Source organism: Temnothorax curvispinosus, unplaced genomic scaffold (assembly GCF_003070985.1).
Source record: "Temnothorax curvispinosus isolate PA1 unplaced genomic scaffold, ASM307098v1 QBEX01015652.1, whole genome shotgun sequence".
Lineage (NCBI taxonomy): Eukaryota > Metazoa > Arthropoda > Insecta > Hymenoptera > Formicidae > Temnothorax > Temnothorax curvispinosus.
This window is the reverse complement of record NW_020225432.1, coordinates 28,687-53,786: the sequence shown is the minus strand read 5'-3', so window position 1 is coordinate 53,786 and position 25,100 is coordinate 28,687. Positions and strand designations below refer to the sequence as shown.

The 25,100-nt window shown below is 38.6% G+C and overlaps 9 protein-coding genes across 13 annotated transcripts; all 9 read right to left on the bottom strand.

Annotated features, from left to right (window-relative positions):
• Positions 1-13: 13 nt before the first annotated feature.
• Positions 14-4,373, bottom strand: LOC112465930 (zinc finger X-chromosomal protein-like). Its single transcript, XM_025033741.1, has one exon. The coding sequence runs from the start codon at positions 534-536 to the stop codon at positions 234-236; it is 303 nt and encodes a 100-aa protein (XP_024889509.1). The 5' UTR covers positions 537-4,373; the 3' UTR covers positions 14-233.
• Positions 1,162-3,121, bottom strand: LOC112465916 (longitudinals lacking protein, isoforms N/O/W/X/Y-like). Its single transcript, XM_025033720.1, has 2 exons — positions 3,046-3,121; positions 1,162-1,454 (listed from the first exon to the last, which is right to left on the bottom strand). The coding sequence occupies exons 1-2, from the start codon at positions 3,119-3,121 to the stop codon at positions 1,162-1,164; spliced, it is 369 nt and encodes a 122-aa protein (XP_024889488.1).
• Positions 1,683-7,698, bottom strand: LOC112465915 (Krueppel-related zinc finger protein 1-like). Its single transcript, XM_025033719.1, has 5 exons — positions 7,677-7,698; positions 7,404-7,613; positions 6,066-6,315; positions 5,477-5,747; positions 1,683-4,722 (listed from the first exon to the last, which is right to left on the bottom strand). Exons 1-5 carry the CDS (start codon positions 7,696-7,698, stop codon positions 4,387-4,389), a joined length of 1,089 nt encoding a protein of 362 aa, XP_024889487.1. The 3' UTR covers positions 1,683-4,386.
• Positions 7,699-9,318: 1,620 nt separating this feature from the next.
• LOC112465925 (longitudinals lacking protein-like) lies at positions 9,319-10,889 on the bottom strand. Of its 2 annotated transcripts, XM_025033731.1 has the most exons (3): positions 10,780-10,889; positions 10,063-10,619; positions 9,319-9,803 (listed from the first exon to the last, which is right to left on the bottom strand). In XM_025033731.1, exons 2-3 carry the CDS (start codon positions 10,232-10,234, stop codon positions 9,430-9,432), a joined length of 546 nt encoding a protein of 181 aa, XP_024889499.1. In that variant the 5' UTR covers positions 10,235-10,619; positions 10,780-10,889; the 3' UTR covers positions 9,319-9,429. The 2 variants fall into 2 exon arrangements, with proteins under 2 accessions (XP_024889499.1, XP_024889500.1); XM_025033732.1 differs by having other exon boundaries at positions 10,192-10,889.
• LOC112465914 (zinc finger protein 768-like) lies at positions 10,384-15,457 on the bottom strand. Its single transcript, XM_025033718.1, has 5 exons — positions 15,436-15,457; positions 14,944-15,223; positions 12,644-12,678; positions 12,289-12,532; positions 10,384-10,609 (listed from the first exon to the last, which is right to left on the bottom strand). Exons 1-5 carry the CDS (start codon positions 15,455-15,457, stop codon positions 10,384-10,386), a joined length of 807 nt encoding a protein of 268 aa, XP_024889486.1.
• Positions 13,683-16,163, bottom strand: LOC112465927 (zinc finger protein 211-like). The gene has a single exon (XM_025033738.1). The coding sequence runs from the start codon at positions 16,147-16,149 to the stop codon at positions 15,808-15,810; it is 342 nt and encodes a 113-aa protein (XP_024889506.1). The 5' UTR covers positions 16,150-16,163; the 3' UTR covers positions 13,683-15,807.
• Positions 16,164-17,303: 1,140 nt separating this feature from the next.
• LOC112465928 (longitudinals lacking protein, isoforms A/B/D/L-like) lies at positions 17,304-17,664 on the bottom strand. Its single transcript, XM_025033739.1, has one exon. The coding sequence runs from the start codon at positions 17,641-17,643 to the stop codon at positions 17,320-17,322; it is 324 nt and encodes a 107-aa protein (XP_024889507.1). The 5' UTR covers positions 17,644-17,664; the 3' UTR covers positions 17,304-17,319.
• Positions 17,665-18,567: 903 nt separating this feature from the next.
• On the bottom strand, positions 18,568-18,879 carry LOC112465934 (longitudinals lacking protein, isoforms A/B/D/L-like). Its single transcript, XM_025033744.1, has one exon. It carries the CDS (start codon positions 18,858-18,860, stop codon positions 18,603-18,605), a length of 258 nt encoding a protein of 85 aa, XP_024889512.1. The 5' UTR covers positions 18,861-18,879; the 3' UTR covers positions 18,568-18,602.
• LOC112465926 (longitudinals lacking protein, isoforms A/B/D/L-like) lies at positions 18,848-25,094 on the bottom strand. Of its 4 annotated transcripts, XM_025033735.1 has the most exons (5): positions 24,667-25,094; positions 20,416-20,527; positions 19,824-20,032; positions 19,456-19,524; positions 18,848-18,871 (listed from the first exon to the last, which is right to left on the bottom strand). In XM_025033735.1, the coding sequence occupies exons 1-4, from the start codon at positions 24,773-24,775 to the stop codon at positions 19,517-19,519; spliced, it is 438 nt and encodes a 145-aa protein (XP_024889503.1). In that variant the 5' UTR covers positions 24,776-25,094; the 3' UTR covers positions 18,848-18,871; positions 19,456-19,516. The 4 variants fall into 4 exon arrangements, with proteins under 4 accessions (XP_024889503.1, XP_024889501.1, XP_024889505.1 ...); XM_025033733.1 differs by lacking the exons at positions 18,848-18,871; positions 19,456-19,524 and having other exon boundaries at positions 19,797-20,032; XM_025033737.1 differs by lacking the exons at positions 18,848-18,871; positions 19,456-19,524 and having other exon boundaries at positions 19,797-20,032; positions 24,724-25,094.
• Positions 25,095-25,100: the final 6 nt, after the last annotated feature.

The window sequence follows — 25,100 nt, the reverse complement described above, 5'->3', positions numbered from 1 at the left end:
CTGTATTGTAATTAAAAAAAAAATATGCATGTATATATATATACATAAAATCACAATTCACTTCTTTCACGAAAAAGAAAAATATGGCAGTAACAAGCGAGATTGAGAAACATTCGTCTTCAGTGATGTACGAAGATCGCGATAGAAAGCAGGCCCAGTGGAAAGACGAAAGTTCACTTGGGTAGCTCGAGATCAGGTATGGAACCAGAGAACTCGCGATCTTCTTGTTGTGCTCAGAGCTTCATGTCGAAGATAAAGACCTCCTCTTCCGGGTGTTTCTTTCTGATGTGGGCGTAAACCGGTGACGTTTGCTTGCTGCGGAGCCCGCAGTAGGGGCATTGAAACCTCGGCTCGTGCCCGCACTCGTAATTCACGTGGCGGTCCTTGTTCCTCTTCAGGGTGAAGCCACGACCGCATTTTTGGCACTGGAACGGCTTCATGTTGTCGGCGCTGACCTTGCGCGTACGTATCCTCGATTTCCTGCACGCCTCGGAATTGAGCTTGCCGTCCGCTCCCGGTTGATACTTGCAGATCATGTTCGGCGGCCCGAACGGCGACACCACGTGGAGCCCTGAAACACGGAGACGAAGATGCTGAAGGACATGCTCGAGTGCGCGCGAGAAAGAAAAGATTTTTACGATGATCACCGCCCGTTCGGCTTAGGCTGCATCATCGGATTTCCCCAACAAGCAACGCATAATGAAAATGATTAAAAATCTGAGAGAAAGACGCGAGAAAAGTCTCGCAACGTGACCTCGCACGTACTCAGCATTTCCGTCTTCGTCTACACGCGTCGTAAATAAATCGTTCATATAAACTACGTACGATGTTGAATATTATGAAAAGGCTGACGTGGCGAGCGACTGTAGAGCGACAGACATACATCCTGATCTTGGAATATCAAGACGTACCGTTAGTATCATTTTATTCATCGACGAGCGCATCCGTACCTGCAAGTGAAACGGCGACGAGTTGATTAAGAATCTAATGAACATACATTCATATTTATCGGTAAACGAAATTAAAGTGATCAGACGTCGACGATTGTGTCATGGGGGGTGATAATAGGGTTCTTTACAAATTAGCCACTCAATTGGAGATCCAGCTGCACAGTTTATTGGACATAACAATCATAATACGCGAGGACGAGCGCATACTTAATCAGAGCCGGTACACATTGTTGAGCTTCCAATCGTAGTACAACGGCGACAGATTCGGGTGATGCACGCGCAGATGACGTATGATATGGCCCTTCTGATAATTTTTTACCGGGCAATACGTGCATTCGAATCTCGGCGGTTGTTTGCACTGATGGCGCAGATGCGCGAGCATCGATTTCTTCCACTTGTACAGATTGCCGCAACTGGGACACTCGTACAGGCCGTATCGCTTATTGAGATGGCCCGACTCCGAATAAACTTCTTCGAGACTCCTCCTCCGCTTGGAAGAACTATCTGAAACCCATGAAAAAAGCATGATCGTTTTAATAACGAGTCGATCCTCGGTTATCCTCATAATGAACGTGTCCTGCAAAACGGTGTTAGCGCACTCCTTCAACGATAAATCGCGTGAAAACCACGTGGACGGGATCGTTCGTTAAATATTGTCGTTGCAAAAAGTCGAAAACGTCGACTTCATTATTCACAGAAATTAAACGAAGAAAGGAAAGAGAAAGATATCAATCGAATGATAGTTGTCTTTATTGGTGCACGCAAGATCGCAAGATCAACGAACGTTTCATTACACATTCTCTAATTAAAAAAACTGTCATATAAAATGTTTAGTGCGCAATAACTCGTATCACGTATTCTTAATTCGAAGATACTCGAATTTATTGTTTAAAATCGATATTCGAAGACGAGGGGCAGAGCAGCCATATCCATGTATAGTTATGGTTTTCTTATACATTTACCGGTAGCACAACGTAGATTCGTCTCGTCGGCAAACGAAACGTGACTTGTGAAATGCAATTCATTATGTTTCGTATTGATCTACGACCTAAAAGTGGGAAAACACTAAAGACGATTAAAGGTTTGTCATGAAAATAAAATCTACCACGATTATATAACTAGATTTTTCGCTTGAACAGCGAAACCTTTCGTGATAGATATCCGTATAAGATAGTATTTATAATGTAGTTGGTGTAAAAATTGTTGAAACCATTCTTTCAAATACTTTCTAGTGAATCTCAAAACGCATCTGATATTCAGGTAATTTTGTCTTCCAAAGAAACTGGAAAACAAACTTTGATATCGAATGCATTTCAAGAGTCATTGAAAAATGTTTCAACCATTTTGGCACCAGCTATACAATCGTCCCTGTAAATTCTAGAGCGACAGTTTGAGCTTAGGAACACATTTAATATAGATACTGAAAAAAACTTTGTTTTATATACATATTTATAGAAGACCTATATATATAGCGTTGCCCGCTTGTAATTCACAAATTTTCCAAGAGGCTAATCTTTCAAATTTTCACTTCTCAAAGTGTCTCGAGAAAAGGCTCTTCAAATAATTAACTTATTTTATAAAGTATTAAAATAATTAAACATATAAGATACATCTGAGGTCTCGACAGTCATGATTCTCATATCACATTGTATTCTTTGGTGTAATTTCCATAATATTGTACATATTAATTATAATTTTTTGTACCTATACAAAATTTTTAATTAATATGTGCAATACGCATTACGGCAATTACGTTACGAGATACAGAATACGGAGATTTTACTCGCATATCCTGTGCAGAGTCATAAATTTAAGATATTAAAAAAAAAATTGAAACAACATATAAATATAAAAAATGGAAAGTACACGTAAATTCTTCTTTCCGAAGCATGTCAACCAATACCGATTAGATATCTCGTGGGATGTAATTAAATTAATTTTCTAAACGACTAAAGGCAGGATCGCTCGGCGAACGATATGTCTCAATCGCTTCGGTGCACTTCCTGCCAGGAGAGCCTCAAGTTGGTGGCGATGTCGATGCAGTAGAGCTCGCGATCCGGATGGAACGTGCGTATGTGCGTCCACACGTGCGTACGCTGACGCAAGTGGTGCTTGCAGTACGGGCACTCGAATCGCTGCGGTATGCCGCACTCGTATCTGTAATGCCGCATCATGTGACTACGGTGTTTGTAGCTGCGGTGACACTTCGGGCACTGGTGGCGGGGCAAGAGGTTCTGGATGTATTCGATGTTATGGGTGCTCTGCACGGACCACTTCAGAAACGGATCTGGAAAAAGAGAGTTCGCAGCCGGTTAGCGGAGGAGGAACACGCGTCGACACACACGCGCGGGGCAAGTTCCGCGCGCGAGCTTCTTCGTACTTCGTCTTGACCCTCGAGGATAACTCGATGTCGGAACTCGCGGCGGGAAGTGACATGACGGGAGCGAGGCTCGCGTACAAGTTTTCGACATTTCCCGCTCGAGCACCTGTGAAGAACTCCCTCCTTGCCAACCTTGCTGTGCTATCGGAGAGATCGCCGAGAAATCTGTGCCGTTGAGAAAGTAATAATCTGTAGGATCGCCACAACAATATTGGTGATTCAAGTTAAACAACACGACAGTAAAGGCAGAAGATAAGAACATAAAAAGAGATAAATCAAAAGATAGAAGAAACATTTGGCAAAAGGACATTTACATTTCTAAGGACAAAAGTACTTTTCTATAGACAGTATTGCAGGTCTTGTAAACCTAATTTAGAACTATGTACAATATTCAACGGTTTTGGTATTAAACGACGTTTGTTTATTACCGATAAGTTGCAAACAGTTATAGTGCAATTTCGGTATCTCGAAGAACGTTACAGATTTCGCATACCTTGGCATACGTAATGACAAGATAATACATAAATAGTCAACATTAATATATATCAGATAAAGTTATAACAAAAACGGTCAATTTGTCATCAAAATAAATATCCATTATATAATAAATAAAAACCCATTAATAAATATGATTTGTTAACGTTAGAAATGCCGATAATCGAATTGGATACCATAAAATAAAATACACAACAGCGGCTTATTATACTCGAAAAATAAACATTCTCATTGTTTCGCTGATGCATAGGCTGAGATCACAGGCATTAGTTAACTGACTAAATAAGTTTAAAGCCATCCGACCAAAATCGTCAAAACGTTTTTAATGTCCGAAGACACCTATCATGTTAAACAATAGGACTCTTCATTTACACTGACCCACAGCTCGCGTGATGTCATCGTTATATACATCATAAAATCACACGCGGGTCTTTATTAAATTTTATTCGTGCGTCGAACGACAGTATTGCGCGTCGAAAACCGGTAAAATCTGTCGGGATCTGTCCCATTTCGGGAGGAAGTGCGAGAAAAGAATTCATTCACTCGTTCGTTGAAGCGATTTCAGTCTTGCTGAAGGTCGATTGCGTAGATGGGCCGATTATAATGATTGCTCTTGATGTGCGAGTAAACGTGCGAGCGATGCTTGCCGATGTAAACGCAGTGCGGGCACTTGAAGCGCGGCGTCTTGCCGCACTCGTACTCGAGGTGTCTGTGCAGCCCGCGGTACCATTTGTAGATCTTGCGGCACTTGGGGCACTCATAGGTACCGGGTGACGAAGTACCGCCCATGGACGCACCTAATCTGGTACGGAATCGGCGCCGGTGACCGGTGGTGACGGTGGACGCGACGTCGGCGTAGCAGGAGCGACTGTAGAGAGCTGTAAAAGCACAGGTTGATCGTCAGTCAGAAACGGCGGTTCACCGACGGGGGAGGGACGGGATGATAACATTTAAAGAACGACAAACGGACGCACGTGTCTCTTTCGCGTGTCTCGATTCAACGTGGTCGCCTGTGTTAATTTCTTACCCTGAAAAATAAACGAATGAGGAAACAAAGAGCGAGCATAACATGGATGCTCCAAGCGTGGAGAAGATAAGCTGTAAGTTAACAAGAAATACAGTATGTACACGGTAACTCACTCATTGTGGAGTGAAAAAGTCCAAAGAGGTTGATACGAGGGATACGTAGGAGTAATTTCAATTTATTTATATTCGCTTTTGAGATTATATAAAGTAAGAAAAAACGTTATAGCACGCATTTTACTGTGATACATATATTGAAACTTCTTCTTTTAACAATAGATATGCCTCAGATAAATTTGAGACAAAGAAATTTCGGATTACATTGACGTCGCATTTGTCGAATCTTATCGATACAGTCACAAGCACAAAGATGATTAGGTGTAACAAATTAAACGATATTATCACTTATTCAAGCGTCCCTTTTCTTTCTGGTTCGAAAATGAACAATGAAACGGAGTGGTAAGGGACATATTATCCCATATAAACATTCACAATCATGGAAAAAAATTAGAAAAAAAACTGCAGATTTACTTAACAATTCCGTTAGGCTTCTCAGTTGGCCCTACCTGTTCACGCGCAAAAATCGGAAGTCTGTATTTCTTCGTGAAATCTTTGCGAAAGCCGTTTACGCGAGACGGATTTCTTTACCGAGATCTACCGTCCATACGTGCATCCCGGGATGTTTCATTCGCACATGAACGTAAATGGTCGAGCGGCGTTTGGCCCGACTGCCGCAATACGGGCACTTGAAGCGTGGTGATTTGCCGCACTCGTACATCTGATGCCTCCTCAGGCCCTTGTCGCGGACGTATCGTCTGTTGCAACGCTTGCAGACGAACCGCTTCGAAGGTGAAGCGTATTGGCGTCTCCTGGCAGCACCTGAAATCGAGAATGACCGTCACGGTTAGAAGAAGCGGAAGGCCTCGCGCGACGCGAAGTACGAGGAGTCGTTTGATCCGGGATAACTCTCCGGATCGCGACCTCCTGCTTCGACGCGTTATCTTTGCTGTAGAAAGAAACGGCGCGGGCGCCGGCATTTACTTCATCGTAGAAGCGGGATCAGACACTGGACGATAACTCGACTCGCAGGGACTTTATTGAGTTTTCCTTTTATCACACAAGGGTAATTGTCAATTTGCTGTATTTTCCCGAGTAACAAAGGACGAACTGGAACGGAAGCGTATACGAAGAGGGAAAGTGGGACGATCGCTCAATACAACCGCCTGAAGCACAAGGCCTGATCGGGATGATACTTTCGGATATGCGCGTAAATGTTCTGCGTGAATTTCGAGAGCTTGTCGCAGTACGGGCACTGATACTTGGGCGCCATCCCGCACTCGTGGCGCAGATGCCGCGTCATGTTCTTCTTCAGGGTGAAGCCGCGGTTGCAGCGTGGGCAGTAGTGACTCTTGTTCAGGGAGTACACTTTGCGCCGCTTCCTGGCTGCGGCTGCGTTCTGGCGGGCACCTGAAAAATTCGAAGAGTCGAGTTAGCGGCGGCGACAGTGCGCGATTCGCTCTTCGGAATTCCGTTCTCGCCTGAGAGATCCGTGGGCACGCACGGATCCGATCTTGTCGAATAGTCGAGAGGGGTAAGATTAACGTAAGAACGAACGCACGCTCCGGCTGGATCAGCGGAGCGTATCCTGCGAGGATTCTCTCACGGAGTGGACGTGTTCAGTTGCTGGGAATCGAAAACGATCGACGCTAATTCGTGACCGAAAAGGAGATTAAGTCCGCTACGTATACGCGCGATTACTCATCCATAAAAACAGATTAACATGGATCGTTCTCGTTTCTAGACGGGTCGTTATATACTCGCAGCAAACTAATACGGCATAAGACAAGTCAGAATGGAAAACAACATAAATGAAGCCATACGATTTATTTCACACAAGACTCTCCTCGAAACTTGAGTTATAATCACACAATCACAAAATATGAGACATGAGACACATCAAACCGCACTACACGATAAAACTCACATGTCATCGCTCTATCGCCCATTTATATCCTATTTAATATTAGAGTAAACCGTCTAATTTTGTGCCTGCGACAACATTGCATGCGATGTTAAAATTAGACAGATAAAACTCAAATTATAATCGTTTTTTTATATAAACATTTGGAGCAACCACGATTGCCAACCTGATATACACATATTTGTTATCGTGTTAATACTGCAATAACACTGTATTATCGAAATATAAAAAAACAAAAGTGCTTATTAGATAAAAAATTAAGAAATCCGAATTGCTGTGCGTACTTATAGCAAAATTATGCAATCTTTAGGTTCAGATAAATGCGTGTTAATTGTTTGAGGGATTATTGCGTAGAATTATATTCAAAGATCGCGTCGAGACATCTGAAGAGAAATTTATTCTCATGTAAGTAAGTAGTCAGTAGGAATATATTTTCAGTTGATAATAGGATATTCTGCTATACAATATCATTCAGAACAATTTATTCTCACACATGTAAGTAGTCAGTAGGAATATATTTTTGGCCGATAATCGATACTCCGCTACGGCACCGTTCAGAACATTTTGTTCACACCGACGGGATGATTCGGATGCCACCGCCTGATGTGTCTGTAAACGTTCGAGGACGAATTGTCCTTTTTGTGGCAATACGGACACGCGTATCGCGGCGTTTGGCCGCATTTATGCCTAATCAGGTCCCACGCCCTCCGGAAGCCCGCGTTGCATTTCGGACAGATGTAGCTGGTCACCGGTCTTACGTTACGCCACTCCGACAGTCGCATATCTGAAAGCAAGCCAGGACATTAATATACACTTTTTTTCCGGTTGCGATTCGCATCGAAAGTACGCTTCTCGAGACTGAACGACATCGTAACGCAGCCAAACGATACGATTCTAATGCGATAGCCTGCGTATTGAATCATATTCAAAATCTTTACACCGTGCTCAATCTACGCGACAACTCGTTGTCGCGCAAACATTGCGCGAAGATTGAAAATCGGAAAATTTTGCAATCTTGTTTCGCAAAAAAAAAAGAAAACAAAAATCGATAAGTCGCATACATGACTACGAAATGCGCAACACTGATGTGTGAGTGCACCTTGAGGGGTAGTAAAGCACGACTATATATCTTTATTTCCATTCGTGTTGTCTTCGAGTAATCAAGCGACGTGCAATAAATACGAATTTTATTCGCAATATGTACATGTAGTTTCTTCGGTGTTACACTCTTGTGAAAATTACGAATCAACGTAAATTCAAGTAAATCTGAACAATACGAAACAAAAACTATCTGTGTGTTTTGTACAAAATAAAGTCACATAAAGTTAATTGACAATAAAGCTATCTTCAATTATTTTCCAATCGTGAATCACACAAACGTAATCTTGAAAAAATTTTTATGTAAAAATGCACAAAAATTAATGCGAGAATGATCATGCAGTATCACAATACTTGATGAAGATACAGACGTACTTTCTTAGATGAGTCGATCGCCACAGTTGGTCTTTTTTTTTTACTATTTTATTGAGGTAAACGATACATTCGAGCATCGTAAACGAGTCACAGATTGTCGACTAAACATAAGTTCGCAAATGGCACACATTACAATGCAATCGAGGAGCAATTGTTTCCAAAAGCACGGTCCATTTCTCTTCTCAGATGCAGAAATAAATTTCTAAACACGTTATCAAGTATATTATTTAAAAAAATATTATCGAGAGTATTGAACTTAAACTCTTTTGAAATGTGCTCTTCAATCGTTTTGTTGAGTCACGGACTTCGCAATTCTTACATGATAGGAACTCACAATTGAGGAAAGAAGACCGAAATATATTTTTACATTTATAAATTTAACGCACATTTATGTCTACTTGCAGACTTACGAATTTATAAGCATTCTGGCGAAATCAACATTGTAGATTCTTCTTGCGCGCGGAAATAAAAATGAGTAGGTGAAAAAATGACTTTACTCTGTATATATTTCGAATTAGAATAAAATTTAGCGAGCATTAAATTCAATAAAATTTAAAAATAAATTCAGAATTATAAAAAAAATTATTTAACGTAACTTTTTGTGATTTAGACGTAATATGTCTTTTCTATTAGACTTATTACAATATATTTTATTTATAATTATGTACATCATTAATACGGACAAACTGTCATTTCTCAGGAAAATAATAATCAATAAAACGCAAAATCAATAAAAATAACAAATCAATAAAACGCAAGATCCAAAAAATTTATATTTACGTTAACGAAAATAAAAATCAAGTATATTGTACACTCGTCAAATTTTATCGCCAATCTAAAATCAAAATAATAATTATGTATACAGCATAAAAAAATAGAAATTTATATCATAAGATGCAAACAAAACAATTAACGTAAAATATGTACACTTATAAAAAAATACATATATATTTGTATATTTTATAATAATTATAAATTATATATAATTATAAAATATACAATAATATATGTATATATAAAATATGTATTATAAATCAAAGTCTCTTTTTCTCCTTTCTGCTTTTCTCTTTTTTACAGCCACTTGCATCACCTGTATCACAAAAATGTCTTAATTTAGTCCGCACAAGTTAATATGACTGCTCGATGGCAGACGGCGAATCACGGAAGGAAGAGGTAGAAGAACGAGGGGACTCTAATCTGTCCACGTACACCGGTTTTCCGTTGTGTCGCATTCTAATGTGCTTATAAATATTCGACGAGCACTTGTCCCTTTTACTGCAGTAAGGGCACTTGAATCTCGGCTCCTTCCCGCAGTCGTACTTCATGTGGGTCTTTAGCGTCTTCTTGTAAGTATAGCCGGCATTGCATCGGGGACAGTGATACGCCATTTTCCCAGACTGCCAGAAGGGCCCGTTTTCGTGCTTGACCTCGTTCTGGCTGCCACCGTAATTCACCCTCAGGATGTCCATGATACGGGCGTCGTAGGGCTGCAGGTATCGTCCTACGAACAGGAAGAAGAGGAACCGCGATTAGTCCGGATCACGAACACTGGACGAGCGTGACGTAACTGTGGCCAGAACAGAAAAGAACGTAACAGGCGACACGATAAAAGGGAGAGATGAATGAGAGCAAGAGACGTAAACGAAGAGATCTCTCCGGATCGCGTCTGTGCCATCACAATCGGAGAGACGCGCGAGGGCGGCGAAGTAGCAAGGTAGAACGAGGACCAAGTAGAATGAGTTGATTATCCGCTGGCTCACCAAGTGATAGGGTACAACGAGGGATGATCTTGAGGAAGAAGGGAGACAATGTCGCAGTGTTAGAGATCTTATTATCGTGACCGAGTGCTACATCCACCAGAAGAATCTCGAAATATGAAGAAAACAGACTCTTCGCTGTAGATTCCTCGGGTATCGTACTCCTTCGCGACATATCACCCGCCGGTCCGTCGAGTAATCGCGACGATCTCGTGGTAGGGAAGATCAGGGCTGATAATTCGCTTGACCGGCGCAGGCGTCTCGACGAAAACGCCACTTATCTCTCGTGCGAGACGTCAGTCCGCACGTTATAGAGTCCTTGGTTCAGTATAGCCGATACGCCTGGATGTTGCTGCCTTTATGATGCATCCTGATGTGCCTGTAAGTGTTGGAGGACTTTCTGTCTTTCTTTCCGCAGTAAGGACACTGGAACCTCGGCTCTTTTCCGCACTCGTGCCTATAATGTGTCAGCATGTTGCTCTTCTTGCTGAAGGAGCTACCGCACCGCGGACAGAAGTATCTCTCCTCATGTTCGATTATTCGGCCACTCCTACGGAATACTGAAAAAGAAAACAGATCGAGATCGAGATCAGTGAAAGGATCCAAAGTTGCGAAATATGTCGATATTCCGCACAAGTGACGCAAAAACTCAAGAGGAAACTAATTTTATTGTTAAATTCAAGAAACAAAGCTGTAACCTTTCCCTATTAATATACTTACATGTTGCAGTATGATATCGTATTTGGCGATAAATCCTAATGTCAATATTCGCTGCAAATTTTTTCTTTTATCTTATTGAATTATGTAGAAATCTTCTCGTGTTTAATCAAAATATTAAATAACAATGTTCTTAATCTAAAGAGTTTAACATATAATTAATAGATGTTAAAAAAAAACAGAACCAAAAAGATGTACTAATTATACAAAGTATGTTATGAAATAAAAACATAAAAAGAAGTATGCTTAATTAACACGAATATTTGGAAACATAGATTAAATCTTACAAACATTAATTAAGGAGAACAATAAAAGAAATAATTAAAAAAATTTAATAAGAGAGAAAATTATATAAATGTATTGACGTCTATATATATAATCTTGAGTTTAATTATTTAGTTAAAAAAAAAATTATTATTTGTTGTTAATGATGAAAATTTGACAGTGAAAAGAATTGTTAATTAACGAATATATTTTCTCGTTGACTTCTCTTGCTTACAATTAGATCGACCCAACCATTGAACCTGAAAAAGAAAAGTATACTTTCCAATCGCGTAAAATTATCTTCAAAATATACTTTTTAAAAGAAATTATCAATGTTGTAGGGAATGCGAAAGGATAATAGTATTACGTTTTAATCGATCAATATAAACAACAACATTTATTGCTCAATGACCAAGAAGGTGTAATTACAAATCCACAGCGCAACATTTTATAGTGTAAATTTTGTCAAAAACGCGTAACTAGTAATTCATTAATCATTATTTATAACATTTTGTCGTTCTTTAACGTTTTAAGATTGAAAATCGAAAGAATTATATAAGTAACTTACATACACAAATAAATAATTAACATCTTTAATACTTAGCATCTTTGAGGCCTGTTTGATTAAATGATAAAAGAATACTCGCACAGGCAATAGAAATTCGCTAAATATATACCACTTCAAAAGAGGTCCTCTAGATCTTATATCCTTAAAAAAAATTTTAATCTTTTAAAAATAAAAATCTTAAGCATATTAAAATAAAACACGATACAAAATCTTCAAATCTAGAATCAATAAAAGTACGAACGGATAAATATATATTACAAGGAAACAGCGCACGCGTATTATTAAAATTAATTTAAATAGATGACGTAATTCTTAAATTAACTCCTGTTGGTTAATTATTAAATCAACTAGTTAGACTAGTTAGCGAAATAGTTTAACTCGACTAGTCAGCGAAATAGTCTAATTTCGATAGACTCGTCAGTGTCGTATATTTAATTTGTCGATTATGGAAATTCATTAAAAACTCCTTCAAGTCAATCGTTAAATATTTTGCGTCTCCAACGTGAACTCTCGTCAAAACATCATCCTTCTACAAATTTTCTACGAAACACTATGCATACAAAGTAAATTCATTACTGACATTCTGATGTTGATAAAAGTAATAATTCACAAATTTTCAAAAGAAAAATCTCTCGTGAAAAATCCTCCTCTATTGACAATAATATTTCGCATCTCTCTACTGCAATCGATCTGGCTTGAAGAAGGGCATATGCTTGTGAATCCTTCGCATATGCTTGTAAACGTTCGAGCTGTACTTGGACTGGTACTCGCAGTAGATGCATCGGAAGTAGCGTTTCTCACGATGATCGCCGCGGAATCGTTGGTGTCGCATTACAGAGTCCTTCGGCGAGAAACTGTGAGGCACGGCCGGAGGGGCGCAATGGGGAAAGCTGGACCAGCTATCGCTGTAGGGCATGGTTCTACCTGGAAGAATTGTTATAAGATCAGAAGAATTAAGCAAGCATTCTCGTTCGAGCTTACACAGCGCGCTCTCATAAATCAACGTCCCGACATTTTAATAATACACACACACACTGTGATTCAGGCCGGACTTGGCCCCGGCCGCTAACCTGGAAGATATACTTATCACCGTTTATAAGGGAACATACGCAACTTACGTGATATCAAGCGAAAACATAAAAAGCAAATCTACATTCGAACGCGCGAACATCGTCGGCATACTCTGAAGAATGATATATCACTCTTCTTCGAGGATGATGATGATTAAAATACAGTCTACAAATTGGAGAAAAAGAAACTTAAATTCGTCATATCACCAAATGAGCGAATTATCTTTCTCGCGTCTCGTACTGTCGTCCTGTGACAATCCATTTAAATCGGTTCAACCTATTTAATTGGGTGAAAAAAATGCATTCGGTAACTGGATGATGAGTCAGCCATAAAAATACAACATAAAATATGTCATGCTTTGTAATATAGTACTTATAAATAATACTCAAGGAAATAAGTTGACAAGATACTTCTTGTCGTTATATCATTTTACTAATAACTCATTATTTATAAAATATGTTTAAATACATACATATATATATTTTTTTTACATTTATATTAAGACATTGATATAAAGCATTATTAACGCATGCTGGTTACAAATCTTCGAATTAACTTTTAAATTTATCTTTGGGATCGTTCATTCTCCTATTTCAAAAAATTCAAGGTAAAAGTATTCAATCGATTTAATATGAATTATTACGATCAATTACGCATTAGAAATTATATGTTAAAAGTATAATCTTTTATTCACAAATATAAAGTAAAAGATGCGCGAATTTCCTATTACTTCTAACAAAATAAATATCAATAAGTACTCCGACACGTAGGTAGTACAAATCTTTAATAAACGGCAAAAATAAAAATAAAGATGTTAATAAAGAATAAAATATAGGAATTAAGAAACATTTAAAAACATCGTTTTCGTTTTTCTTATCGCTTATTTGATGACAATTTTCACACGTTGGATACATCAGATGGAACGCAACACACAATACTTGAGTATTAAGAAAAACAAGAATTATATTATTAATGTATAAAGAATATCAATATCACATATCCGTAAAAAATGAATATAATTTATTCCCCATGATCTAATATAACTTCAAAATAACGCACATACTGTTCGCAATTAACTGAAAATTGTAACTTTGTAAAAACGACAATGCATAAATTATCTTGTGCATTTCAAACAGATTTCAAGTATATATATGTATTATATGATTATACAAAACTTATTTATGACCGTTTTGTTTCTATTAGAATATACGAATTTGATTCTTAATGAAATACATGGGATTTCGCAGATTTCAAACTTTGCTTTTTACCTATTATTTGTACGAGAAGTAACTCTTTTTCTATTTCTGCGTTTCTACATCTTAAACAATCAACAGAGATAATTAAAAAAGTAATTTGATATTTCTGTCTCGTCAAAAAAAAATATCGAAGAGAAATAAAAAATCTGGGAAATCTCTCATTATCTCATCATGTGTCAATATTTTCCACATTATCAGTTAAAGTTAAGGAACAACGCTTGAAGATCATTATGCTTATTTCCAACGTGGTTAGGAAACTACGTATGTATGTACATGAGAAACCCCGTGAGAGAAAATAAAAATGACTATACTTCCTCATAGGCGAACCACATGCAAATTCTTTGATATATTATAAATATTCGCATCTTTCACACGCGTATAAAGTATTTCCAAAACTCGAATCGCGCCGATCCACCAATCTGCGCCAATTTCTAATAACGATTACTTTCGTCTGTGCATATAATTAACATAAATTAGATATAGTAATTACATTCTGTAACGCAACGTTAAAACTTTCACGGCTTTATCACAGAAACTTGTCATTTGGGCACAACTATAGTTTTTATCGTTTGAATATTTTTTTCAGCGAATATGATTACCTATATTATCAAAACAAAAATAAGTAATCACGTCAATCATAAGTAATTTGCCAAATATAAAATTAATTTCTTATTTCACAAAAATCTACCAATTAGAAGCTAGATAGTCAATATTTATGGAAAGTATCAGAATTATTGTATTATATCTTCATAAAATTTAGCGCAAAATCAGTCATCATCATTATGAGATTTATACTTAAAACAATTTATTAATCTCATGCGACCAATTGAACCGTATTTGTATCTGCGATATAAATTTCCTCTTTGAAACATCCTAAAAGAGGAAGAGAGGGAGAAGGGAGGGAAGGTATCTTGTTTCTGAGAGGGATAGATTTAACTCTGGTGTACGTATATATAAATTAAACTACATCAGTCTCAGAAATCGTCTAATACAGAAAGCGTCTAATACAGCTTGACGAATCGCAGCTCCATGTTGCGGTGCTTCGCCCGGATGTGCCTGTATACAGCCTGCGTGTACTTGCTACGCATTTCGCAGTGCGGACACTTGAAGCGCGGCATGTCGACGCACTCGAGCCGGTAGTGCCGGCTCATGCCGCCGGAAGTGCGGAAGACACGGGCACACCTGGGACAGGGGAAGCCGCGCCGGTTCACGGAGGGTTGAAGTCTTAACGTGTGACGAGAATTCCGCACAACGCCGTGATACTTCTGCAGGACGATCGGCCTGAAGTCTGCAAGCACAAATAGAGACGGGGTTCTGTATTAGAGCGGCCGACCACGCAACCTCGTATACTCTTAATAGCGGGAGAATTTCGAGAAGCAGCGAAGAGAGGACGGGAAACGCGCAGGAATTTCAGGATGCCTCCTTCTCCTCGGGAACGATCGAAGAAGATTGCCTCGATTTCATCTGCTCGAGAACCTAAGCCTGCATAGTGCGTGTTACATCGGCCGAGCTTCTTCGGCATCAAAGCGTAGAATTAAGCTCGTTACATTTAAAACCATAAAACACTTCAATTTATTTTATTTTCGTAATATTGGATAGGACAGTCATACAGGACAAGTATTATTAACGATAGTTGTCGATGTAATTCACGGTTAAATTTTTCCTCCGAGAGCTCTCCATCTCGATCTACAGATACGAACGGCCGATCAACCTTCGAGTGAATAACACACATCGAGCAAACGCCGTTTAAACAGGAACATTCACTGCCCTCAAGGAACACGCAAGTGAAACGATTTTGAGTTTATTGCCGATCGCGTGTACTGATATGTGTCTTATTATGGTATATCGTACAGCGTTCTTCCCCGCCTTGGACTAGTAGAGCTTGTTCAGCGTGACCTTCTGTCCCGGGTGGATTTTCCTGATATGATTGTAGATCGAGTGGGACCACTTGCTGACGTGGCCACAATACGGGCACTGATAACGCGGCAGTGAGTCGCACTCGTATCTGTAATGCCGGTACATCGAGTAGCTCTGCGAGAAGGACTTCTCGCATTTCGGACAGTGATACCGCCGGCCGTGCGAGCCGACCGCGTTCTCCATCGTCTTCCGTAGATGCTGCTGCAGTCGTTGCTGATACGATCGTCGCGGCACCGTCTGAGATCGCTCCGCCTCGTTCCTCAGCCCGTCGCCCCACGATTCTGAAACCGATGTCATCTCGCGTTAATGATTATTCGCAGTGATAACTGTTGGCACGCGACTACGACCGTAAAACGGTCATACGCATGAAGCAAGGAAACCAACGGAGTCTCCTTCGTAAAAAAAAAAGAGGACGTTCGTGAACTATTTAAACGCGAATTGTGTAACTGTAACACAAACACGAACCGTGATCGAATCGCAATAATCTTGTTGTCCAACGCACCGGTATAGGCTGCATCCTCTCGACCGGTTAATCCACGCTTTTCGAAAATTCTGTAGCAACCAGGATATTTTAAGCTTATAATTATCACGTCATAGATTATGTGCCTAACGTATTATTTTACTACACCATAGATGTAGCGAACATATTTACGACGCTGCTAGTTTCTTCATATTCATGATTAAAGATCTTGCGAACTCTGTAGCTGCAAATTTATCTAGAAAGGACTCTGTAACAAGACACATCTGTAATCGATTATCAACAGTTAATTTTCGGATTCATTTTGGTGCAGTTTTTACGCAAGATTTACCTCAAGTCCATCACAGTAGCGATATGACAGAAAAAACACGTTTAAATATTTCGTGAAAAAAATATTGTTGCTGCAATATGCCATAGCGATATTGTAAGAGAATATTGTCTGAATAATGGAAGGAATTGGATTTTTCTTCGTGTTTATTTCTTTTTACATTTGAGAACACTCTATGTACAATACAGTCTTGAATTGCTTCAAAGAAAACTTGCAGGTCTCAGTCCCCGAATACAAATGAATATCAGAGCAGCCCATTACACGTAAATTTGCAATAATTTAGTAAAGACGCGTATAAAATATAATACTGGCGAAAATACTTAAGTAGAACCAATCACAAATCGAATGTTCGATCAATTTTGCAACAGTCTCTTTAACGTTTTGCGCGTCAGAAAATCTTTTCGAAATTATTCTTTAACATACTCCTAATCCACGTAATGCACACTTCTTTCAATTCATGCCGATTTGATCGTGAATTGATTTGTCGGAAACGAAACTTCCACGTTTAAGTCATAAATACATTTGTACAAATGTAAATGGCAAGAAAAACAAAGATTCCCTTTATCCAGTTCGGCGAGTAGATTCCGAAAGTACAATCCTTTCGTTTCTTCACGCTGCCGCGCTGGTTCGCGATTCGTCGTGGCGATGACGTCGCGCGAGCTCAGTAAAGCTTGACGAGCGTCACCGGCTCCTTCGGATGCATACACCTCACGTGCTGATAAATGTTCGAGGTCTTCTTGCTGCAGAGATTGCAGTACGGGCACTTATACCTCGGCGCTTTGCCGCACTCGTACCTGTAATGACCGAGCATGGTGTCCCGTCTGCCGTAACCGTTGTTGCAATTGGGACAGTGGAACTTGCCGGTGTCCAAATTGTACTGTATGTCGTACAATTCCCGTTTCTTACTACGTGCGTACTTCTTCCGGCGCATGACATGAAGCTCCACGGGCCTGCCACCTACAAAAGATCGTGCCACGGTCAACATCGTCGTTCGTTCGGGACCCGTCTCGGGAACATCCCGCTCGAGGATGAACGCACCAAGATTCCATGCAGAAGGAATATTCGCGGGAAGTAAATAAGTGAGGTATAGAGAGACTGAGAGAGCAGAAGTGAACCGGAGAATAAGACGTAAGACGCAAAAAAACGTAACAGTCGGAGTTACGTAAACGTAACTCTTGAGAGCATATCGTTTTTTTTTTCATTAAAAAATTTTTATTGAAAAACAGGCGCACGTTCGGTCGGTTTTATACATGACTAACAATAAGTACATCGTCAGATAACGAGGCGCAATGACTTATCCTCATTTGATTCGTCGCAGATCTTTCGATGAAAAAGATACACCTCGAGTAGAGTGTTAATCTACTTCTACTTAACGTAATTTCCTTTTACTTGTGTCGCCGTCGAAAATTCGCGGTCAATTCAAGTTCTCTAAAAAATTTATTTTTTATAGAGACCAAATTGAGAGACCAAAATTAACTATTGGGCTATTAACTAAGTATTAAGTAAATGTTCATATGTAATACAATACATATCCAATATTCATATTAAAACATTCTTTGCGGAACTAGACGAATAAAGGAACAAAAAACGGCAATTCAATAATAGAAAGGAAAGAACATAGAACGTGAAGACCAATCTTCCCAAATCTGGTGTCCAATACAAGTGTTCTACTGCAACGCGCGCTATATTCCAAATATACAACGTAACGAACGAAAGTAACATTTAATAATCGCTAACAGGTACAAAAAGACGCGACGTTCTATCGATAACTTATTAACGAATAAGGCTCCAGTCGAATAGATATTTGTCACCAGCTTGTCTCTCGACTACTGTCGGGTGGAGAGAACGCAAACGCGTGGGCACGCGGGGCGGATCGCGCGTTAAATCGACGCTCGCACGGGGTGCCGTTAATCGCGCGTGCCGTGCGCGGCCGCGCGGCTTGTCCTAGAAGAGCGTGTTGCAGACGACCAACTTGGACGGGTGCTTGTGCCTGATGTGGTCCTGCACATTGAACTTCTTTTTGCTAAGCATGCCGCAGTAGGGGCACTCGAAGCGCGGCGGCTTGCCGCAGTCGTACTTGTAGTGGGCCGTGACGGCGCTCTTCGTGGAGTAGCTCTTGCGGCAGCGCGGACATTGGAAGCGGATCCTCATCTTCCTCGTGCCCCTGCTGCCCAGACCGATCCCCTCGGGCCACGGTAACATTTGTAGAAACGCTGAAAAAGACACGGAAGCACGCGGTTAGCTCAGTTGAATCCGGCGCGTGTCCGGGACCTATTCCGAGGTCGCGGGAGGGAGGGGGGTGATGAATCTTGCGAGTAAGTTCACGACCCACGTATTCTCTTTCTTTTTCTCGTTCTACCTCTCAAACACTCCGAAGCAAACAACACGCAGCACACTCGCGTGAGAAAACGACTCTCGTGAAGCTTCGAGAAAGATTCGAACAGAATTGCGAACTACTTTATGTGTATGCCGGCAATTACTTGAAAGATTGGTTCAACTAGATACGATAAACTATTTAAATCAACTCAATGAAGAGAATACTCCCGAAGGCAATTATTTTAAGTACCTTACTTCCATCCTCACGTACACATGAGGATAGAATGAAACTCGCATTGTTTAGTAAGAAACGAACAAATAAAGCAGTTAAAGATATCCTCAACAAGCTGTGCACGAACGGACTGCGCGGTAATCTATCTATCGATTAAATGTCGAATGATGAGAACCAGATGAAATGTGTCTGCGAAGATAGAGTGTTAGTCCGAAAGGTAATCGTGCGTCTAGCTACTTCAAAACTCACGGTACGAGATGCGGTCATTTCCGCGAATTATCGTCCAAGTGATCCACGATCTAAGGATGTCTTATTGTCCTGCAAAAAAAAATAGATATTAATAAAATAAACCACAGTCGGTCTAGATTCGTTAATTGATGCTTTCGAACTTCGCGTACAGAGGATTCCTAAGTTGAAGATAACTTCTACGATCTGTTAAGAATAAAACTAGAATATAAAGGATAAAAATCGGGATGATTATATTCGATAAACCTCTTTATTTCATTCGTTATTTAATACTACTTATTAATTATTAAAAATAGATGTTACGTCAATATTTTCACTCAGAGTAGAAATTACTCGACATTTAGTAATTAAATTAATGCACTATACAACACCTTGGTCTTGAATATAAGAAAGTTTAACAATTCCAACTTTCAATCCGCGATGCTTGACGCGTATATGTTTGTAGACATTGTTGGACCACTTGCTCTTCATGTTACAGTAGGGACACTGAAATCGCGGCAAGTATCCGCAATCGAATTTCCAATGTCGCAACATGTGATGCATGCGCCGATAGCTCTTATGACACTTCGGGCACGAGTGCCTAACAAAAAATTCATTTCCCTATGTTATTAATAAGAAATTAAAGAACAAAAATTTATTAATAATTTATTAACAAATTAACATTCAATTTTATTAAATGCATGTACATTACACAAAAAATTACCCTGACAAGAAAAATTTAATCAAATTATATTTCGTATAATCGTATTTAATCAAAATTTAACTATGCCTCTTGCAGTTTGTGAGAAATAGTTGCAGTATATCATCGTGATTATATAAAAAAAATTAAAAAATTATCAAGAATAAATATAATAAATAAAAAAGAAAAATAGCATAATTAAAAAAAATAATCCTAAGTAATACTTAACGATTTCATGTTTCAGATACATGAATAAATCAGTATATCAATACTTTCCATCTCACCTCCCATCATCGTCCGTGTAAACTATATTCCATGATGACTCTTCCTGATTTTGTTCTTGTTGTGGTGGTGATTCGTCTTCCTGTTTCGAGACTGACGTCGACATACACGAATCTGAAAGCAAAAATGGGAAATCATGGTGAAAAGACATTCATGTGACAAATTACGTTGACGTTCCGAGATTGATTGATGGAAAAAGAAATGAACATCACAAAACACGAGAAACCCATGGGATAATACTTTATTAAGTCTCAATTGTATATTTTGCTATTATCATGCATTTATCACGAAAACGCGTATTCTCATAGACAAATTAACATGGTTAATGGGTAGTGAAAGTGTTGATCTCGATGCTAGAATAATATCAGCGAGCCGCTGTTTTATAATCCTCGCACGATCGATGTTATCTTTCGGACCTTTATGTACAAATTGTCTATGTCTATATATACAAATTTACAAGTCGCATCAAGAAGTCGCAGCCCCCTTCGGATGCGGTAAGCTTTTTATTAATAAACATCTTTCTCACAGAGACCTTCCCTAAAGAAAGTTCACTACTCGCCTTAAGATCAATGCCTCGAGAGAAACCTCCGACGTGTCTTCCACTTCTTCATGCAATCAAAACTTCGTCGTCTACTTCATGCATAAACTCAATTAGCATAAACTTTGCGGTTTTCATGGGAGAAAAACTACGTGAATGTGTGTGTAGGTTGCATCAACTATAAACATAATTCAAAATATTTGACAATTTATTAAAGTTAAAAAAAATTCACCTAAAATATCTCAGACATTTAATAACGTATATTTTTATAATATATAAAAGTTTCCGTATAAAAAACAAAGTAAAAAAAAAAATCAAGATTGAAGTAATAAAGTAGTTGCCGATATAATCTTTCGCAGCGATACACCAGTTTAATTTAAATGTAATTTCGAAACGCGACCAGAACAATTTCGGACTAATTTATCAAAATAATCAGAGCCTCAGTTATTTCACACGTAGTGCTTCTTATTCGTGACAACGTCGATTACGAAGATGCGCATTTCACGATTCTGCATCCTGCAATGATGTGCCTGTTCATATTCGTGATTTCCGTTTTCAAACATATTTCGCAGTAAGGACATTTGAATCTGAGCCGCTAATCGCAGTGTATTCAAGTTTTATTTGCTATGAAAGTCTGTCGGACACTTCTGATAATAAAACCTATAAAATTCTTACACTTTAACACGCAATGTCGGTCGACTAAAACGTCATGCTAAAATTCGCCTGAATACGAGCGTATAACGTAGACTGATGTGTGCGATAACGAAAAAAAGAAAAATTGGTCGATCTATCTGGAAGAAACCATCTAGGACTTTGCGAACAGAAAAGTATCGAAATGTGTAACGCGACAAACAATAGAAAAATAATATTCTCTAACAAAGAAAAACTGGGAAACCATTCGACAGAAATATTTCTTTCAACCTAATAGCTACCGGAAAAATGAACAAGAATCCTAAATAGTACTTAATAATTGATGAAAAAAATGCAATTTTTATTTCATCTACGTTGTACAAGAAAAATAAAGAACATTGTATTAACATTGTATTAACCTTTAGAGGACGGAAAACCGGTTTTTAGGCTCCACGGGAGTCGCTTATTTTTCACGGTGATAAAAAATCATTAAAAAAACCTGCCCGTCCTTTAAAAGTTAAACAGAAAGATTTCCTAGCGATGATGTGAACTTCCCGGTAACGGTGGGATATTCTGCGACCATTCGTTCAATTTGGGCTGCGAGCTCGTCAAGATCGCTATTCCGTTACTCTGCATCAGGTTATCCTTGGAATAGTAGTCGCTCGTGCGCGAGATGTCGATGGTGAAAACTGACTGATTCTCGTGCAGGCGTTTCACGTGCTTGTAAGTGTCCGAAGGGTATCGCGATATGTACATGCAGTAAGGGCATTTGTAACGCGGCTTCTTGCCGTTGCAGGCGCTTATCACGTGCCGCTTCAGGTGACACTTCTTCGCGTAATTGTTGGGACAGTTCAAACACTGATACGGTCTTACGTTCCAGGGACAATAAGAATACCACGGATGGAATTCTGAAACACACAAACAACACCAATGCCAATACCGACTTGTCCGATTTGTCAGGGTGAAAGCGTAAAGTCGCAGCGCAATAATCTTAATGTAATGATACAGGTTTTTATACGGAAAACTTTCGTCTTATGGAAAATATATGATATTTTTCATCAAAGAGAAGACAAAGAGGCACATAAACTCGAGGTATGTCAAGATTACTCAAGGATGGAGGACAAAGGTGAGAATTTTAATATATTTCCACAAAAACATCATATTAATCCATGCGATATTTTTAACATCCTACATGAGATAAAGATTGGAAAAATCAGATTTTTGAAATTTTAGTACAATAATCATTATACACATTACACATACATACGTGTTATGATAAGAAGGAATTGTATATAGACATCTACGGAACGTCAAACGAAGAAGACTCATGTTTGTCGTATGTCACTATAAAGTCAATTTTTCGTCGAGTTATAGCGTTTCGAAAATCCGGCGCGCGTACGTGTACCACGTGCTAGGGCCATGGCACATAAAAGAACTTAAGCAATAAGACTTAAGCAGTGCGCAAATTGACCAATTTGAGAATTTGTCAGTATTTCAGAATTCTTGACTGTCATTGGTCCATTTGCTTACTGCTTAAGTCTTACTGCTTAAGTTTTTCTATGTGCCATGTATCATTCTGCGCTACTATCAGCTGATCGTAGCAGCCACGTGCTCCGCCATAAACAAGAAGTGAGTGGCCTCGTATGCGCGCGCGAGCGCTTCGGCTCCGGCTCTAAATCAAAATCATAGATCGATATAATCGTATATATCTTCGCGAAGAAAAAATTGTAGCGGGCTGTTTTTGGACTCGTTCGAAAGCTGAAATTACAACGCATTTAATGAGCGTAAAATCTTTTATCTTCGATTAGTAGTGTTTACGAGATATCTCCGTTTTTTTAATTCTTTTAAAAAATTAAGTTTGTCCCAAAAATCCATTATCGTCCGTTAGTGCAAATCGTCGTACGTTTAAATTACGATATCTTGACTCAGATTATGATTTCCTAAAACAAATTGCGTTAAAAAGCACGTAATATTCCGTAGTATAATATCAAAACCAAAAACTATTTCATCTTTGTTTATGTAAAATATGTAATGTAAAAATTTTGATTTTATATATAGCAGTCTTATAAATAGACCGTCTGAAAATATTGTCAATTTGATAAGAATACGTTTCTCTCCCGCAATTGTTGCTTTATTCCTATGTACCTACAAACATTTATGAATTTAGACGCCATTACATCTAATGTAAGAATGAATATATACACTGAATTGAGCATATACAAGAACATGTATTAACAATAGAAACAAGATTTGTCGTTATTTTGCTTAATCAATTCAGACAAAATTACAGAAAATATGGATATTATATATGAATACACATATACACAGATAAAATTATACTGCATGACACTTGATGTAAAACTATAATTATTCCATGATTTTGTATAAACTTCACATTTAAACTTACAAAAATACACGGAAGGTAAAAATTAACAAATTAATAGTATTTATCTATCTACCAATTCTAAGATAACAAACGGAATTTTTATTCTCACGCATTTTAAATACGGAAATACGGAAATACAGAAATACAGACGGAAGAGCATAATAAAGATGTTGACGTTTGTATGCCTTTTTTCTCTTTTCATATGTCAATAAATAAATATTCAATGTTCATTTACTACGAAACAGGAAATAGAGATATTGAAAAACGCGACTAAATATAAAAAAATAAGTAATAAATGAAAAATAATTATTTGCTTGTTAATTTGTCTCGATATTAAATACTATTTGCAAATAATAATTTATATCTAACTAACGTAATGATAAAAACCTGAGATCCTGAAAGAAAAACATGATGTGATGCATGTAAGTCGCCGTAAAATTAATATGTTTCATATAAACCATGATCTTAATAACATTAAAAATTTATTGAATAGCAATTTTTAATTGATGTTTACAGTAATACCTCTTATTTACTTTTTCTTCTAACAAATAATATTCCGCTCAATGTGCAATTGAATTCTTTACATCCGACCACAATTTGTACAAATATTTACCTTGCTAAACAACCCGTATTGTCTTTATATTTCATAAAATCGCAAAAAATTCACTGGAAATTATACTGCTGAAAAACGTCAATTACATAGACATCGTGGTTCGGATGCTTGATTCGAATATGTTTTCGTATGTCGGCCTTGACCTTGCATATGTAGTCGCAGTAGGGACACTTGAACCTGGGCTTCTGGCCGCATTGGTAGCGAAGGTGGCTCTGCAGGTTCCTTTTCCACGCAAAGACGCTCGGGCAATTCGGAGTAGGGCACGCAAATTTGATGCACCTCATTCTCTTGGTGTTCTTGGTCCTCTTGCGAAGATAGGGCGTAGGTTCTTTGTTATCTGAAAAATAACGACTCGTTCGCGATAAAATGCTCCAAAGATGCTCGTCGAGATGCGTGCGAAAAGACAGAGTTCGTGCTGCTAATCGTTTCTTAAACCTCGGAACGAAAAAAACGCCATTACTATTCGAAATTGCAATCGCAATTTTTGAGGGTTCTTGTTCACGCGAGGTGCTCATATTAC